The sequence below is a fragment of the Zophobas morio genome, unplaced genomic scaffold (assembly GCF_036711695.1).
Source record: "Zophobas morio isolate AGI-343-1 ecotype UQ-CSIRO unplaced genomic scaffold, CSIRO_AGI_Zmor_V1 ptg000023l, whole genome shotgun sequence".
Classification (NCBI taxonomy): Eukaryota; Metazoa; Arthropoda; class Insecta; order Coleoptera; family Tenebrionidae; genus Zophobas; species Zophobas morio.
This window is the reverse complement of record NW_026972128.1, coordinates 4,581,823-4,600,681: the sequence shown is the minus strand read 5'-3', so window position 1 is coordinate 4,600,681 and position 18,859 is coordinate 4,581,823. Positions and strand designations below refer to the sequence as shown.

The window sequence follows — 18,859 nt, the reverse complement described above, 5'->3', positions numbered from 1 at the left end:
TTTTTTCTTTAATACGTCGATAACCTGGACAAAAGGTCAAACATGTATTACAGATTACCCATTTTTATTTTTGAAGATCATTCTTGCTGTTTCGTTTATTTGGTTTTCCCAGAAGAATTTTAATCCGAGTGGAAATTCCAGTAGTAACGCAAATTCATCATCAATTTCTAAACACGGCTTTATTTTGCCATTTAAAATTTTAAATGATTATAATAATTAGTTAGCACATATTACCTAAGAAGTTTTTTGCTTGTTGTGAAAGAAGATTTATAATACAAAAAAAAAACTTATGTTCAGTCGCTGGACATATAAAAGTGGTACGTAGAAAACTGTCAAACGAAAATACGGATAAACTAAAAATCTATCTTGTGTAAATTTGTTTTTTTTTGCGCCAAGGTTATGTATCATGAACAGATGGAATGGATAACACATGAACAAAATAGATGTCAGGGCGAGATTTTTTGTTTGTTTATTTTTCAGGTAAAAATAAAATTAACTCAGTTAATTGGAAGAAAAATATGTAAACTTTTATTTTTTAAAAATAATAAACCGGTAAACATTTTTTTTTCCAAACGTCATTAAACCGTGATATTAATCAACTCAATCAATCTGTCGAAAGTCCGACATTTCAGCCGTCGCGAGCCAGCGGCTTTAATAGTTATTTATGCAACTAGTGAGTAAAGTGTATCTTTTTTTTAAAAAAAGCCACTTTACTCACGAGTCGCATACAAAATTTTTTTCACGTTCGTAACAAAACTCAACATCCACCAACTTCAAAAACTTTTTATTTTGGAACATAGATTTTAAATGTAGCCGTATTTGCCGTCTTGGCAATTTTTTCGGCTGTACGAGAAATCTTCATCGCTGTCCGATTCGATTGTCCGAACACACAAATTACCACAACACACCGAGAAAATTAATACAAACCACTTGTGTTGATGAATTATCATAGTAACGGCAGGCATCTATGTTTTACTTCCGTTAAAAAATGACACACTACGACACTTTTTTTCACTCAAATGCGTGAAAAAATGAACCGCTTTTTTTAACGAACGTAAAAAAGTGTAACATTTTTTATTAATTTTTGTTCATAAAGGATACGTTTATTTCATCGCACTAGAAGCGTGAAAAAAAGTGTCATAGCGTTTCATTTTTTGCTGGGCCCGTCACGACATCCGCTTGCATCCGCACGGCCGATGAGTCATACTACATACGAGAAGAAACGCGCACATACTAGAAGACCCATTTCGTAACAATATGTATATTCCACACAAATATCTCAATTATTTTAAAACATCAAAAATTGAAATTTGGCATGTTCAATATATGTAACACGATCTATTAAATGAATCGATTACTGGTGTCGTATTAGTTTCAGTTTCGCCGGCCATGACATCAATTTTCTTTTTTTAATACAAAAGGGTATAATTTTTCAATGCTTTAAATAGTGCCCGTCTTTATCTTTTCAAAAATATACCATATGATACTTGAATGTTTTAAAGGTCCTTAAAAAAAAAAAAATTGAAAACGCTCGTGCGCAACTTAATTTAATTTAAGTATTTTAATAAAATCCAAGTTTAAAACAAAATCAAACGATATAAAATACAATACCTTTAAATTAAATGTTCAAATTGACGACCTTCTGGCTCTAATCAACATTCTGCTCGATGAAGTAGACCCCTACTTGTTACTACTTGGAACATTTCTGGGTTAATCACTTTCTACCCTAATTCTTTAATTAAATGTCTTCTAAGTCTCTTGGAGGTTGCTGATGCACCCTATCTTTTAAATAGCCCCACCAAAAAAATCGAGAGGTGTTAGATCTTGAGCTCTGGCAGGCCACCGAATTGGTCCATTTTTGCCAACCATCTATGAGGAAATGTATAATTCAAATAATCTGTTATTCTTCGTGCGTTATATGGTGGTGCACCATCTTGCTGGAAATACGTTCTTGCTATCACGACGAGTGGAAGATCATCTAATAACACAGGAAGTTGGTTTACAAGAAATTCCAAATGAATTAGCGAATTTAGGTTTCCTTCGTCAAATTTAGACCTGATAATTTGACTATTCATTATTCCACAATAAACATTGATACCCCAAATGTGTTGAAATTGCAAATTAGTTTCTCTTAGCCAATGAAGATTTTCTGAAGCCCAGTAATGGCAGTTATGTCGTTTCACAATTCTCTTATTATTAAAACGAGTTTCATCTCCGTAAAATTTACTTACCCTCTTCACATGCCTCCGTTAGCCAAGCAAGTCAGTTTTCTGGTAGTGCTAAAGCTTGATGTAAATGAATTGTGTAATCATATTAAACCTTTTTTAAAATTATTTGTGTATTTGCCTGATGAAAATATGAGGATCCACATTAACCCTCCCTAAGATACCTACGGTATGTTCTTTATCTGTTGCCGTTTTTTCTAACACTAGTGTTAGTTTTATATTAAGTCAGAGTGAGAATTTTTTTTCCTGTAGTTTAGACTATAGGTTTTCCCCAAAGAAAAATGGGTATTTTTGTAGATGACGTCAAAATTGGTAAGGTCACGAAATAAGTAAAGCTAATAAAAACTAACTGACTTGTTAGAATATATTATAAAATAAATATTTATTTTAAGTTATTGTATAGGAAGTGATATGTAAAACTTAGCTCTTATATTCAGCCAGTTTTGACAAAATAAAAGAATTAATATAACTTGAAACTTTAGTGTAGAGACCATAGTTCTGACTATCACAGCCTCCGACGTCATCATGAAGACTAGGCACAAGACTGGTTACTGCAATAAGATAATATCTACCACTTTGTTTAAACACTAAACCTCCGCCACTATCGCCCTTGCATATTGACACTCCTGAAGTAACGACAATATTTCAGCATACTGTTATTTTATCACCGTCTCGAACTTACCCTTTGCAAAATATCCAGCACAAATTTTGTCAAATGTAAGATAGATCTCGAAGTCGTCGGGTAAATTAGTTCGACATTCTGATATAGAAACCGAAGGAACTTTTAGTTCTTTCAGAACATCTGAAGGAATTCGGTTTTCAACAGTGAAACCCCATCCAGTCACCTACGTATATAAAAAGTACGAATAATGTAGCTTTAACATTAAAGATCGTTATCTAACTTACGTAACCCACTTTGCCTGCAGCTAGATTGTAATTTTGACTTACGTCTAAGCACACAGGCTGAACTCTTCGTGAAAGGGTAAAAGCTTTTTTGGACACTAATATAGCCAAATCACCCAAGTAATTCTGAATTACGCCTCTATAAGGTTCGGCAACAAACATGGCTTCCAACTAATAAGAAAAATTAATACGAGGAAAACGTTTTCCAAATTCGAAACAGCAACGTACCTCTGAAAATTGTGCTTCGTTGCGATCTCGAGGGTCGTCAAAGTTTCTGTAATATTTTCCAACAGCTACGACATAGTTGTCCTTATTAAGCAATTTTCCGTTTTCGTCCGTGATGCAATGAGCGGCTGCAATTATAAAATATGTAGCGGATACTAATGAATAAATTCAACATACCTGTAAGCACGATTCTTGGACTTATTAGTGATCCACTACATATAAGTAAATTATTGTGCATTTTGCTATACAAAGCCACCTGCCACGGGTAATCTCCTTTGACCACGTTAGTTCCGTTTACAATTAACTGAGTAGCATCCACGACTTTTTGGCCACAAACTGTAGTCAAAACAGTTATCAGAATAAGTTCCGGTCGGTTTGATTTTACATTTTTATGAACGAAATTGGCTACAATCTGTGACAAACTGTGACCACATATTGATAAGAAATCAAAACAAGTTGGCTTCGAATATTTAATTTTATGGACAAAAACAGAACAAGACGAAAAATGTTAGAAAATGACGTTTTGAAATATTTTACAGTTACCAGAAAATGCCAACAAATGAAATCAGAAAACTCTAATACCATAAAGATCCCAAAAAGTGTTAATCGTATCAAAAAGAGCAAAGGTAAAATCTTAAATATGTTCTAAAGACGTAAATAATCAAGCTATTTGATAACAATGTAAACAATACCAGCAACTTCAGATTACGAAAAGTTTAATACACGTTTGATACACTTCAGATCGTTGTTAATTTTGATTCGACCAATATTTGTCCATTTCGAATGTTGTTATCATGCATTTTTCGTTTATGATTTTATTATTAGATATGCAGAAATACAACACTCCTTAACTTTATTAAAGGGCGTTTTTCTCTTTCGATAGATGATTTCCATTTCGATTCATAAATTGTTTCAAGTGCAGATGCAACACTTACTTGGTTCACACTGCGGAAGTCGCTGGCTCCACGTACCATTGTCGCAAATATGTAGGGGTGTTCTCTCTAACTGTAAATCTTCGTAAAACGGAGCACAGCGAATTTTAGCAATAGTACCATCAACTGATTCAGTACAGTTTTCAGTTTCTTTGTCCCTGTAGACGCATGTAACTTGCATAGTTGAAGTACTTACTCGTATTGGACAAGTTTCTAGAAACTTAACATGAAAACAACAAAACTTCGTTGATCAGCTGATGGTATACTCAAGCATCGACCAAGTTCACCTGTCCACTTGTTATTTTTGTCACAATATATTAAATTTTGACCATCCATCCTAAAACCTTCGCTACATTCGAGTTTTAAAACGGTTCCTGATGTTACTGGCGCTCCAGGTGAAAGTTTCCTAGTTGCTCCAAGGATACTCCATTTTCCAGATTCGGGATGAGTGGGTAAAATGCAGCGACTAGTCAAGTTTTTTTTTTTATCATAAAAAGAGTTTTTTACATCCGCTTACTTTACCTCCCAGACGATTCTGTTGTAATTTCTGTTGTCTGATCTGTCGGTGGGGTAGACGTAACCGGTGGAATAGCGTCGTCACAATTAAGAGGATCTTGACAATCCAAGCGCCTAAATTTGATAGTATCGGATGCATTTTAAAATGTTACCGATAGAGTAACTTTAAGGAAAAAAAGTAGATCTTATCTGAGATGACCAGTAAGAAGAGTGTGCGTAACGTACCCACAATGGGTAGTAAAGAGTGTTTTTAAAAAACGTAACGTCATAAAACTCGTGAGATTATTTAAACCACAGTTACCCACATTACCAATATAAAAAGAAAAACCGTTTAAATTATTTAAATAAATTTTGCTACAGAAGGGGACAACAGTTTTTCTATTGTTAATATTATTGTCTTATTAAAAAAATCAAAACAACATTAAAATTTTAACCATAAGATAGCTTGATGGGAAAGAATCATGTGAGAGATAGTTAACCAGAAGAGTATAGATAAGGTACCAATACTCGCAGTACAGGACGCCAAATTTAACTACTAACTAACGAGATCAAAGTCTAGATAATTGCATTGCGAATGAAAAAAAAAATTGTTTAAATTATGTTATGCTATACGAGTGCACAAGCTTACTTTTATTGCCAAGGACTCTTCAGTGTTAAACGTTTTGTTTTAAAGAATTAGGAACAAACAACCATCGCTGCTGAACTTCTGAAATGAAATTTTAAAACTCACGGTCTAAACCGAGCTTCCTTTTCCAATATGAAGTTTTCAATGTAGTATGAAAACCTGGTGTAGAGAGTGTATGTCTGACTGTTGCAGCCACCAGATGCCGACTCTCCTCGGGGTGAAACACTGACAATTCCGATGATATAATAGCGTTTCTTGTATCTGGCAACTAGACCTCCACCGCTGTCACCTTGACATACAGAAGTACCTAAAATTTCAACATCGTTTATAATCCCAAATGAGCAAAAAGGTTTACTAGAATTTAAAAAGCCTGCACACAACTTATCATCGGTCATATATTCGATGACGTCGTCGGTTAAGTTCTCGTTGCAATCGTCGTCGCTTTTAAGTGGAACTTTTAAGTATCTAAGAACGTCAGAAAGATCTTTGTGCTCTAAAGTGTAACCCCAGCCGCTGATCTACAAAAAATCGAGATTTAAAGTGCTATAATTGACATAAACTAGAAAGATTACGTAAGCGTATTTCTGTCTACTAGGATCTGCCAACACTTGGTATCGCTTTGAGTCCCACATAACACATATAGGTCGAACGTTGGCAGAAATGTTAAAAATTTTCATCGTAACGATAATACCAACGTCGCCAAAGTAATGCTGAATGTGTGCTTTGTATTGTCGGGGGATATACATGTCGTAGACCTGAAAGCGAAAAAAAGATAAACTGTCAGAATGTTTCGGATGTTGGGCAAAACGTACAGGAGAAAACTGTGCATCTTTATCATCGGGATGATCATATTGGCGAAAATATTTACCAACGGCAACTATGTAGCGTTCTTTTGGTAGCAGTTTGCCGTTAATATCTGTTATACAATGTGCCGCTGAAAATTTATTGTCTGCCTAATTTATTTTGTTACTGCAATGAAAAGCTACCTGTTAAGATTACTCTCTGGTTTAGTAAAGTTCCTCCACAGCTTAGTTCTTTAGTGGACGCAATATATAATGCAACCTGCCAAGGGTACTCTCGTTTTTCTGTTTGATTTCCGCCAACAATAAGTGTGGGTTCTTTTTTGCGTAACGGTTGTCCACATCCTGAAAGTTTTGTCAAAGGTTTAAAAGATTAATAATTACCTGACAGTTTGGTTGCAACTGAACATCAGTATAAATTCGTGGTCAGCACCATACTAAATGCTTTAATACATCTTTCGTATTGAAGACCAGCGGCAACTTTTACATCTAATTTAAAGTTACATCTACTAGTAAAAAGGGATAACAGTGGTTAAAAACCAGAAGAAAACAATAGACGGAGAATTGTAAGTGGTGCGTATACCTTATTTTGCTTGCTTTCAGGAAAAGTGGAAATTAGCTTATGTGGGGTGCTTCTGCTTGTTAACGGAGGGTTGTTTTACAAACTTACGTGGTACACAGGTTGGTAAGCTACCAGACCATTGTCCGTTTGAACATAAGCGAAAAGGATCTTTTTCTTGGCCCTGATTTTCAAAATAGCGAGCACACTGAAACCTTGCGACCGTCCCGTCAAAAGGGTGAGCACAAGATTTTAACGTTTGCTCTTTCAGGGTGCAAGTCACCGTCATAATCGAAGTACTGTTGATGGTCGAGCACGTCCCTAAATAATGTTTTTTCGATGAAAGTTATTATTATTAATTGTGGGATTCTTACGTAAACATTTCCCAATTTCGGGTCTCCACACTCCTCGAACGCAGCTAATAATTTCATATGCATCAAGTTTATGATTTCTGTCACAACTCACTTCTAGAATTGTCCGTGACGGCACCGATTCTCCAGGGGACTTTTGAAATGGGCCGTCGTAAATGGTCCATCGACCAAATTCTGGGTGTGGTGGGAGGGTGCAACTAAATAGGCAGGTTCCATTTAATGGTAATACTGATTTTATAAAGTTATCTCACCTGTTGGGACGAGCTTGCCGCAATACTCTGGTAAAGTTGATAGGAGCCAATTGAGTACAGTTGAAACCACATACTACATACATATAGTGAAAAATTTATTTACCTAAACTTTATGTTCTTAAAGTTATTTTTACATCAAAATTTGTGTTTATTATTGACTTAAATTGTGGTCAGCTTGCGTTGGAGTACGTAGGTAATAATAAAAACTTCACACTCGAAATGAATGATGATATAAAGAGATATAAAGCTAACTTCGTTGCGTTCAACGTACTTACCCAAAATGCACAAACTAATAATATTGATATAAAGCAGGAGAGCACCTGTGGTGGCCCTGCCGGCTCTTTTCTATAATTTATGTTAATTTTTGATGTCCGAGTTTTTATGGCCGGTGGGCGTCACAAAATGGTGCCCCTTAGGTCCTGGCCCGTGAGGGCCGTTTCGGGACGCGAGAAGGGTAAGTGAAACGCGAAGCGGTTCGCTCCATAGGTAATCTATTAATAAACAAATGCTACAGTTTAAACGAGTAAACGAGACGGAACAAGATTAGGGCTCGTACATCTTATTCGTAGGTAATTAAGACTAAGAAAATATTGCGCATGATTAGAAATAATAATAAACGGGCAGTAACCATAAACATTAAACTAAGTTAAAAGAAACGGGTAGGGTTGTGCAATGTTCCCTTTTTAACGTATTATTAAAACTATAATATATATGAGAATTGGAGGGTTGTTGGCGCTTTCCTAGGTCATGGCTCGATATTTGGGGGGGGGGGGGGGGGTTAAGTGATATAATTACAACCCTTTCTAAAGGATAGGGCTCCCAGTGTTGGGAACGTATTCCTTGACGGCGGAGGAGTGCTGGTTCACGGGATTGAACGCGTGAATGAGATAAAAACGTGGGCAGTGCCCTATAGGGCAAACTCCTCTGATACGGCACGGGGGTCTCGAATACAGTAGAAGGAATCTGGTTTGATAAGGAAAGTCAATCACTTGATGAGGGAGATTCATAATGATGATGCGTTAAAATTACTCCGAGATGCCGATAATGACCAATAACCCGGTCTCCGCAAGGACAGAATAGGGCATGCCGTAACTAGGTCAGTGGGACTTACATGTCGTCGAGTTAGCGGCTCGGTGGAAGATCGGAAGGGACGAAGCGCCACTGCAACAGCTGAAGAAAGTTGGCTTGGAAGATGCACTTTCGCACTTGCCACTAGCACAGCGGCCGGAAGTTGGGTATCACGATTAGACTAGGAAGCAGGCCCATCCGCACGCGAGACTGAATCGGAATCGAATTGAATTTTATTTCTAATCGAGACGTTTTTATAGGGTTTTCAAGCGTGGGAATAGCGAAGAAGATGTAACAAAAAAATGCATTTCTCGCAATTTTGTCGCCGGAAACGGCGGCGAGTGTTTGTAAAAGTGCATTTCCCATAATTAATTGGCATCGGACCACCCAGAATGATAACGCATTCGTCAGACTTATTGACCTTGATCGGAAGTGTTTGTTTTGACCCCAGGTTTCCCATGCAACTTTGTATATTAATTGCAATTGGAGTGATTTGATTGGGCGCGAAGATGTTCTCCATATTTGGGCATGGAATGCATTTTGGCGAATATTCCTGGAAGGAAGTGTGACTGTGCGGGGCCATGGGAAGCGATCGCTTGCCTTGAAGATTATTTCAATTGACAATACTGGGAAGTTCGGACTTTTGGTTCCCATGATAATGAAGAGTAGAATCGTTATGGAAAAATACTATGTGCCACAGTAGGGCTATTTTAAGGGTTGAAATTCCGGTTCACCACAACACTCCCCGTTTTAAGACGAAAATATGAGCCTCAAGGTGCTCGTATTTTCTCACAAGACTTATAATTACCTATAAGACTATAGCAACAGGGTCCAACAGTGAGGGTACTGTTTTTGAAAAGTTTGTTAATGCGTAAAAGTTAAAGTGCGTATCCTCGCTGTTGGCTCACAAGTTTTCGTTGCCGAGATCATACTAACACTAAGCTACTCATTTCTGGACACGGTGATTGTGGGTTTGGTAAATCCGTACTCTTCCGTCTCGAGGGATAGTGTGGTGAGACGGTGAGTGTTCGTCCTCGACGTGGTCTGGGTCCTCTTCGTCCGTGGATGATTATAACTCACTTTCTGTAGTCGCGATCAGTCGGTTGGATATGTTTTAATACAGCAGTGGTGCTGGAAGTCTACTGGGTGGCTGGTTTGTGACTGGGTCGTGACCTGATGCTGCCTGATGGTCTTGTGGTAATCATCAGTCAATGTTACATGTTGTGGCCTAAGAAGTGTGACAGGCCTGGGCGGCTGCACTGGGATGTCATAACCATGGGGGGTCGTTCCACGAAGCTGCTCTTGTGAATGGGCTGCACCTGGGGGGACCCCATATGAATCCGAGGTACGTCGGAGTGGATGGCCTGGTTGTGTTGGTGATGGCCATCCGTGGGCGCCATCTGGCACTCAGTGCCCAACGATTGGATAGAACATGAAACAAAGGAGTAGATTAACAGCAACGAGCTGAAGATCACGACGAGTATTTCCCACACCACCCCCTTGTGAGCTGCGTGAATCGTAGTGTGCGATAGACCGTATCGCTGTGGATCGGCTGGAGTAGGTATAAGGAGATGTTGTCCCCTCACTAAATGAGCAAGAGTTAAAAGTTGTCCTTTTGGCGAATATGGCTGTTAGTTTTATTATTGGATGTTGTCCAGAAAACGTAGATTTCTTCGTCAGGAGTCCCTGGGAATTCCCATGTGATGGTCGTAACGATTAATCGTCCTTTGGCGGGACGAGGACTAAGACTCCATTGATGTCGATATTGTGACATGGTTAGTGGTGTGCCAAATGCGTTTTATTTGCCGCGATTAGCCTTCCCCGACTTCAGTCTCCACTGCCCTAAGTTAAAGCACTATTCTGCCCCAGCTTTTTTGATTGGATTACGGAGATTTCGATAAATTTATAACGATGATTGTGATTGGTGATTGACTTAAATTCAGGTATGAGCTTGGTCGTTTATGGGATTGTATAGCGACCAAATTGTCAACGTGTCGAAAAACTGGCCAGTAACTTGATAGGTGGGCCATGTTCCCTGTGTATCGCGATGGTGTTGATTAAGATTTCGACAAAATCTTAAAAAGCGACTTAAGTAATGAATGCCATTTATACCACTCGTCTAAGTACCTATGCACCTTGAACACCCTCACATATTTGTCTAGGGGTGAATTCATATTTCGCTCGCCCCCATATGTGGAGTAAAATTATTGACTATTCACGTCTTATCTGACGATTTTTGGGTTATATTACTTTATTCTATTTACTAAATTATTATGTTAGCCTATGGAGCGAAGTTTTCCAATGCATCTTTAATCCTAAATATTAAATAAAGCGGTAGTTTCCTTGTTCGTTCTGTTTAGTTCAGGTTAGGAGCGTAGCAGGAGCTTTCGGGAGTTTATGCTATGCGGTGTTTACTTGAATTGGGGTTCGTTGAATTGCTGGTGTGGGCTTCTGAGTGGTTGGTGAGTTTTGTAACGAATGTTTCAGCAGGGCTTCTCAACTAGTCGGATCTTGAGATAATTTACTTAGGTGTTGTGAAATTTCTTTATTTTCTGTTGTTTCGTTGTTTTTTTTTTTTTCTGTTTTAATATTAGGTACATTTATGGAGGCAACGGCTTCAGGCTCTTTTTCTACAGTAGTTTCAATGGAGAATCGCATGATTTTATTTTCGGGAACCCTTATCTTGATATTCAGAAAATTAACTATACGGATCGGGAGGGTTTTCGGAGTCACGCAAAGAACCCGGGCGATGAGTATGTTATATATGGTATGGTCATTTCCGCGTTGTTTTGTGACAACTAATGGCGAGTTGGCCAAACCCGCCGTAGCGTCGTGACACATCGTTTGACTCCTAGGTTTTAGCCAAACGAACCACATCTACATTGATCTTCTTGTATGGTCATACCCTTTTGCACATGAGGGTTCCGTTTGATCTCCTCAACTCCGGTTCAATATAGTTTCCAACCTCCGGAGGTTCTAACTGATTTTCTGATTTCTTCTCTTGTATCAACTTCTTTCCACAATCAATTGTTTCCTCATTATGTATTTCTTTTACTTATTATTTATTGCTTACTATTTATTACATGTTATCTCTTGACTTTTTTTTTCTTCAGTGAGTAAATACTTTTAACTGTATTACATATTTATTTTTCGACGTCGTTAATTTGATAGACTTGTTTTTTTTTTTTTCTCGCAGTTTTATTCTCTTTGACAGGGCGTTAAAAATTTCGCTGCTTTTTGGCATAGCGATGAAGTGCAAAATACTCTGCAGAGTTATCAGTTATTGTTCTGATAGTTATATCATGGTGATTTATACGTTAATTAATTCTTTCTTCACTCTTCTTAACTTAGTGTTTTTCTTTTACAATATCATAGATCTGATTACAACATTGAGCCATATGATTGACAATGTCCCTGAAGTCGCTGTATTCCTTGTACGTGTGGTGCTGTTATTAACGGCAGATGGTAGTCCTGATTTTTTTCCATAGCATATCCCCAGCTTCGACGGTTGCTGAGTTAATTATGCTTGGGCTCCGGTCGACCTCGGACCTCAACCTTTTCCAAGAGTTCGGTCCTTGATGACTTTAAGGGCTGGTTTGGTGATGCGAAAAGAAGATGTCCAGCTTCCTGTTTAGACTCGTTACTATCATAGTTGCGTGTACAACACGAAGAAGTTTGGTGTTGCACCATCACATGTTCCTGCTCCCCGCAACGGAAACAGAGCATGCGCGATTTTTTTGAAAATGTGTTCCTGCTACCTCCTGATGGTTTCGAAGAGTTTAAGAGACGGTTTTGTGTTGGTCCTTTACTGTAGATGATGGGCGTTCAGCAGCTTGCTCCCAGTCGGCGAGACTATGAGCATGCGCGCCATGGGGTGGATTTTGGTACTGCCTTGGTCGTCCTCTGCAGTTCCTTTTTATATGTCCAAATTTTCCGCATTGGTAACAGACGATGGGTGGTCTGCCAGGAAATGTTGTGTTGTTTCTGAATGATTGATTATTTACTCTGGTTGGGGCAATCATTCCACGGTAGGACGGGATTGACGCCTGAGTATGGGTAATTTGGTCGTCCGATTCGTCGTCCTGCTTGCCAGTTTTCCAAGAGGTTGGGGTTGCTACTACTTGCTGTTGTTCATTATGGTCGGTGACAGGTTCGTCGACCTCTTGTCTGTGCGTTTCTTGCGGATGCGTAGCCTCTAGGTTAGGTGGCGGTCGTTCGTAACTTTTCTTAAGTTCTGTTGACCACTCCTCCCAGGTAGTGGCATTGCGTAGTTTGTCATTCCATTCTAAGTAGTGCTTGGCATCCCCCGTTAATTTTAGTTTGGCTACTAAGACTTTTTGTTTTTCCACCTGGTCTCCTAGGCGGCCATGATCTTCAATGTATGCAAAAAACGTTCGGACGGGTCCTTGTCTTGGGTAACTTGAAGCTGCTTCGAGTGACAACGTGGGTGCCGTGGGGCATGGAGAAATATTATCATTCATCATTATTGTGTTTTCCTTTTTTTTTCTTGCTTACTATGGATGTTTTACTACGTTCTTTTTTATTCTTAATAAGTTTTTCTGAAAGTAAAGTCCCAGAGTTATCACTCTGTTCAGCTTGTTCGGTTCTTATTGTTAATTTGTAAAGCGTGTATCTTCCAAGTGTCAAGGGCGTATTTTGATGGCATATACAAGGGTACTTTGACGAGGGCTTTCGAAAAGAAAATTTTCTTGTTGTAAATTAGTGCCGGTATATTCAAAGTCAATTATTATTATTGACCAACAACCCTTTCTATTTCTCTTTTTTTCGAATTAAACCTAATTGAACCTATTTATTGAAAATTGGTTCACCGAAAATTATATACAAGGTACTAGCTTAATGTTTATTATCACTTGATTAGGTATTAAAATGTACAATTTTGAATTTGCAGGACCTTTGCGATATAACGATTTAGAGTAGCGTAAAAATAAATACCATCCATATGAATTAGCTTGGGAGCGATTCAGAAAAGTAAAATAAGTAACTAAAGTGTTTTCTTTTTTTCACGAAGGTAGATTTAGACAATCTATTATGTATGTTTTACGTTAAATTTTTGAATAAATAAATAAATAAACTTATTTTCCAACAAGTAATACATCATCCAAGTACAGGAAAAACTCACTTAACTCTGTGTAATAAAGTGTGGCAGATATGCTTACAAAATTTAAATTCAACCACATAATATATAAGAGCCTAATATTATAGCTAAATTACAAATTAATGAAAATGGAAATAAAGATGAAAAATAAAAACGTATGTACCTGGACCCGCAACAATAACTGTTTTTATAACATGAAGTGAATTTACGTTAATGTCGCAGAACATTGAAATTTTGTTAACAATTCTAATATTAATCCAAAATATTATTTTTGAAAGAAAAGTCTAAAACGTTAAAATTTGTCTTAAATTAATACGGGGAACTATAAAATTAAGCTTATTTAACAAAAACGGACAATCGGTCTTATTGTTGACTAAGTTAAATAGAAACTTTACTACATATTAAGAGATTACGTTGGATTTGTAAACTAATGAAGTTGAATCGATTTAATAATTGAAAGCGGCCATAACCTCGTTTAGGGTAAACTCCATCTAGGCGAAAACATAAAAATTTTAGAAATTTACGGTTTAGAAGGTATTCCTGCTGAAAAATTTTGTGAAATAATAATTTATATTTAATACTGCCGGCACCATCCATTGGCGCGGAACACGGGGTTTTTATCTGGATTAATTGTATTACTGGTTGCATGCTTTTGTGCTTGAAATTCAGTATTTTTGGTAGTTTCCTTGATTTTTTTTTTTTTTTTTTGGCGATTGTTGTTTAAACATTTATTAAGGACAATTTATTGTAGGAACTGATACAAAATATGCTATTGAGAAAAAGTGTTTTAATTCTAAAGTGAAACGTTTTCGAAGACTTAATTGTTTGTGGTAATTTTAATGTGGAATTTCTTAGTGAGTTTTCTAAAAATAATTTTTGTTAGGCATTTTTTTTTTTCAATTAAAATTTCTGGAATTTATTAACATCTCAACGACCTTCGTTCGTCCTTTGTTGTTGCAATTTTTAATTTGTACATGTTGAGCAGCGACCAATTTCTCCACTTGCTGACGTTGACTGTTTTATCAGATTACGCCCACACGTGTGTAATAATAATTAGCGGAGTGCATCGGCGACCAGTTATCGCGTATCCGGTCTAAGAACAATGAATTCAATAATAATTTTTATTAGTCATCCCGCTGGCCGGCTGTACAGACGAAAATGGTTCGACAAGAGTTTTCAGTAATTTGTGCTAAATTATGTCTGAAATTGACATTCCGCTATTTCGCTGGATGTGATGTCGTTGCCGCAAAAATCGCGATGGTTTTAACGGTGTTGGATTATCTTTTGCATTTTTTTTTCCTTTCGTTTTAAGGCGGTTATTATTAGAGTTTGTTCGTTCACAGAAATTACCAATTATGCCAAATACGAGGTTTAAAATTTAGAGAATATTTTGTCTTGTTATATGTAGTTTTACAAATTTTTTTTTCGTTTAAATTACAATGTTTTTATTTTTGGCAGGTATCGGGGAAATTGTAGCGATGACAAGCTTCTTTATTTGTGTTTCTTGATAAAAACCTCCCAGGAAGACAGGGAGAGTTATACCAATTTTTTTTTGAAAATTTTAATAAGAGATAGAGCAGCAACTTCCAATCTTCGTCCTGAATTTTAGGTATTGCCATGTGTACAAAATAATGCCGAGAATTATTTCTGAATCTTTTGTTTCAATTTCGGACGGACTTTGTAATTTCCGTTTATATTTTAAATTTTTCTCCTAATTTTGACGAGTAATCAATGTTAGTGTAAAATTAACTAATGACATATTTTATAGATTATGTGATAATTAAAATTTTATTTTATTTATTTTATTTTTTACGTTAAGTTTTTAGTGAAATATTGGTTTTTCAAATTGTCTGCCTAAATTTGGAAAAATGCTCACCTTCTTAAGCACAGGTTTACTAAATTTTGGAGCCGAGATTGTGGATAATTAGGGATAATATTGTTCCCACCTTCTAAATAAGAAATGAAAGATCGTGTCTTTCTCGAAGCGCGCCGGCTGTAATTATGATTAGAGCGCTTGGATATCGCGCAAGACAATTGATTCAGGTTAATAGCCTCGCGATAAGATAAGTGCATTCCAATTGAAGCTTTTGCAGTGTGGATTATTGCATTTTATTGTTGGATGGATTTTGACTGTTTAGAATAACACAATTTTGACCGTTTTTCCTGCGAATTACAGAATTTCGTAAATTTCACTGATTACTGTTTTTTTTTTTGGAATTTTGTCGTTTCTCTAACGGGAAGGTCTAAAAATGCCGATCTTTTGTCCCGAAATTTTTCCAATTATTTTTACCGAATTGTGGAAATGTGAGACTGATTGGTGTTTCAAAAAAAATTCCATCTTTTGAATTTTCCGTTATCCGCCTTTTTGCTTACATTATTTTGAATTTTGTTCTGCTTTTGAAAAAAATTTCTTAATTTTTGGAATTTAAAATAATTCTTTTTCCCAATTTTTTTTGTGTATCCTGTGTCCAACATTAAAAATTTTTATCCTGTCCCCGAAATTAAAAATTTGGATCCTGTCCCCGAAATTTTGAAAAATTTTGATCTTGTTCCCGAAATTGATCCTGTCCCCGAAATTAAAATTTTTGATCCTGTCCCCGAAATTAAAATTTTTGATCCTGTTCCCGAAATTTAGAAAGATTTTGATCCTGTCCGCAGCGCCAAATTTTGTGGTGGCCCTGCCGGCTCTTTTCTATAATTTATGTTAATTTTTGATGTCCGAGTTTTTATGGCCGGTGGGCGTCACAAAATGGTGCCCCTTAGGTCCTGGCCCGTGAGGGCCGTTTCGGGACGCGAGAAGGGTAAGTGAAACGCGAAGCGGTTCGCTCCATAGGTAATCTATTAATAAACAAATGCTACAGTTTAAACGAGTAAACGAGACGGAACAAGATTAGGGCTCGTACATCTTATTCGTAGGTAATTAAGACTAAGAAAATATTGCGCATGATTAGAAATAATAATAAACGGGCAGTAACCATAAACATTAAACTAAGTTAAAAGAAACGGGTAGGGTTGTGCAATGTTCCCTTTTTAACGTATTATTAAAACTATAATATATATGAGAATTGGAGGGTTGTTGGCGCTTTCCTAGGTCATGGCTCGATATTTGGGGGGGGGGGGGGGGGGGTTAAGTGATATAATTACAACCCTTTCTAAAGGATAGGGCTCCCAGTGTTGGGAACGTATTCCTTGACGGCGGAGGAGTGCTGGTTCACGGGATTGAACGCGTGAATGAGATAAAAACGTGGGCAGTGCCCTATAGGGCAAACTCCTCTGATACGGCACGGGGGTCTCGAATACAGTAGAAGGAATCTGGTTTGATAAGGAAAGTCAATCACTTGATGAGGGAGATTCATAATGATGATGCGTTAAAATTACTCCGAGATGCCGATAATGACCAATAACCCGGTCTCCGCAAGGACAGAATAGGGCATGCCGTAACTAGGTCAGTGGGACTTACATGTCGTCGAGTTAGCGGCTCGGTGGAAGATCGGAAGGGACGAAGCGCCACTGCAACAGCTGAAGAAAGTTGGCTTGGAAGATGCACTTTCGCACTTGCCACTAGCACAGCGGCCGGAAGTTGGGTATCACGATTAGACTAGGAAGCAGGCCCATCCGCACGCGAGACTGAATCGGAATCGAATTGAATTTTATTTCTAATCGAGACGTTTTTATAGGGTTTTCAAGCGTGGGAATAGCGAAGAAGATGTAACAAAAAAATGCATTTCTCGCAATTTTGTCGCCGGAAACGGCGGCGAGTGTTTGTAAAAGTGCATTTCCCATAATTAATTGGCATCGGACCACCCAGAATGATAACGCATTCGTCAGACTTATTGACCTTGATCGGAAGTGTTTGTTTTGACCCCAGGTTTCCCATGCAACTTTGTATATTAATTGCAATTGGAGTGATTTGATTGGGCGCGAAGATGTTCTCCATATTTGGGCATGGAATGCATTTTGGCGAATATTCCTGGAAGGAAGTGTGACTGTGCGGGGCCATGGGAAGCGATCGCTTGCCTTGAAGATTATTTCAATTGACAATACTGGGAAGTTCGGACTTTTGGTTCCCATGATAATGAAGAGTAGAATCGTTATGGAAAAATACTATGTGCCACAGTAGGGCTATTTTAAGGGTTGAAATTCCGGTTCACCACACACCATTCATTTTAAAATCGTAGAACTTGTACAATAAAGATGAAGTATTATGTAAAATTAATACTGTAACTATATAACAACTTTAACTACATTGGTAACACCTGAACAGACAACCAAACGGACTCCACAACTTTAGTTATGGAGATCCTCGATTCTTATTGCTGATAAGTTTATTAGGTTTTCCGACAAGATATAAGTACAGGAATTTTGATCCAGTTGGAAATTCCAGTAGTGTCGAAAGTAATGATTAATTTCTACATCATGATATTTTACTTTTACGAGTTAAAACTTACGCAAAAATAATTAGTTAACCAACCTGTCAGTTTTTATGGGTTATTGTTTACGACAATCTTTAAAATTAGAAATGATTTTTGACACTTGTTACTAAGATTCACAGAAATATTAATTCTTTACCGTAAATAAGCTAGTCTGAAATATATTACGCGTTACCAGACGTTTCTAACAAGCGTGTGGAAAATCCGCACACAATACCGCATTTCAATATTCGAAAAAATATGTCTATAAAAACATCTGAAACATTCAGCTTCATGACGTCCTTGGAGAAGTCGGTCTGAGATTATCTCCTCCGAACTATCAAAAATATGTTAGCAGACGAGTTATTACAAACTGAATCGTAACTTATGAACCAGTGGACTAAATTACGTTTAACACCTTATGTGGGAAGGATTTCCGCAGGTTTTTGAGACGTAATGTTGTAATTGTGTGTTAGTAACTGCTGCGTTTTGGTTTTTATATTTTATTAGAAATTCAAACGATCTGGCCTTCAGTTTTGTACCCGCCCAGCAGTTGTTGTACAAACAGGTTCGTATATAACATTAACAGAGAAAGAAAACAAGAGAAGATAAAGCAACATTTTTTTTTACTTCTAGGTTTTCACGTTTCATTTTTCCTTTTCTTTTTTTTTGTGTATTGTCCTAAGTTTGTGCCTTTTTCTCCAACAAAAATCTTGTTTTACGGTTTATTCTAGAACCAACATAACAGGCCCCTTGAGATGCTAAACTTGGTCTAGGAATTAAAAAACACAGACTAAAATTTGTTTCAAATCTTCTGCATATACTTAACAATTTCATTATTTTCACTTTTTAGAATTAC

The 18,859-nt window shown here is 37.3% G+C and overlaps 1 protein-coding gene across 1 annotated transcript; it reads right to left on the bottom strand.

Moving 5' to 3' along the window:
• Positions 1 to 2,594: 2,594 nt before the first annotated feature.
• On the bottom strand, positions 2,595 to 18,245 carry LOC135134645 (uncharacterized). The gene is made up of 19 exons (XM_064063373.1): positions 18,063 to 18,245; positions 17,750 to 18,000; positions 7,683 to 7,727; positions 7,408 to 7,480; positions 7,160 to 7,353; positions 6,897 to 7,106; positions 6,413 to 6,571; positions 6,239 to 6,360; positions 5,999 to 6,181; positions 5,782 to 5,944; positions 5,532 to 5,733; positions 4,808 to 4,915; positions 4,552 to 4,751; positions 4,289 to 4,498; positions 3,531 to 3,689; positions 3,357 to 3,481; positions 3,132 to 3,299; positions 2,908 to 3,070; positions 2,595 to 2,851 (listed from the first exon to the last, which is right to left on the bottom strand). The coding sequence occupies exons 2-19, from the start codon at positions 17,754 to 17,756 to the stop codon at positions 2,646 to 2,648; spliced, it is 2,697 nt and encodes an 898-aa protein (XP_063919443.1). The 5' UTR covers positions 17,757 to 18,000; positions 18,063 to 18,245; the 3' UTR covers positions 2,595 to 2,645.
• Between the last annotated feature and the right edge of the window lie 614 nt (positions 18,246 to 18,859).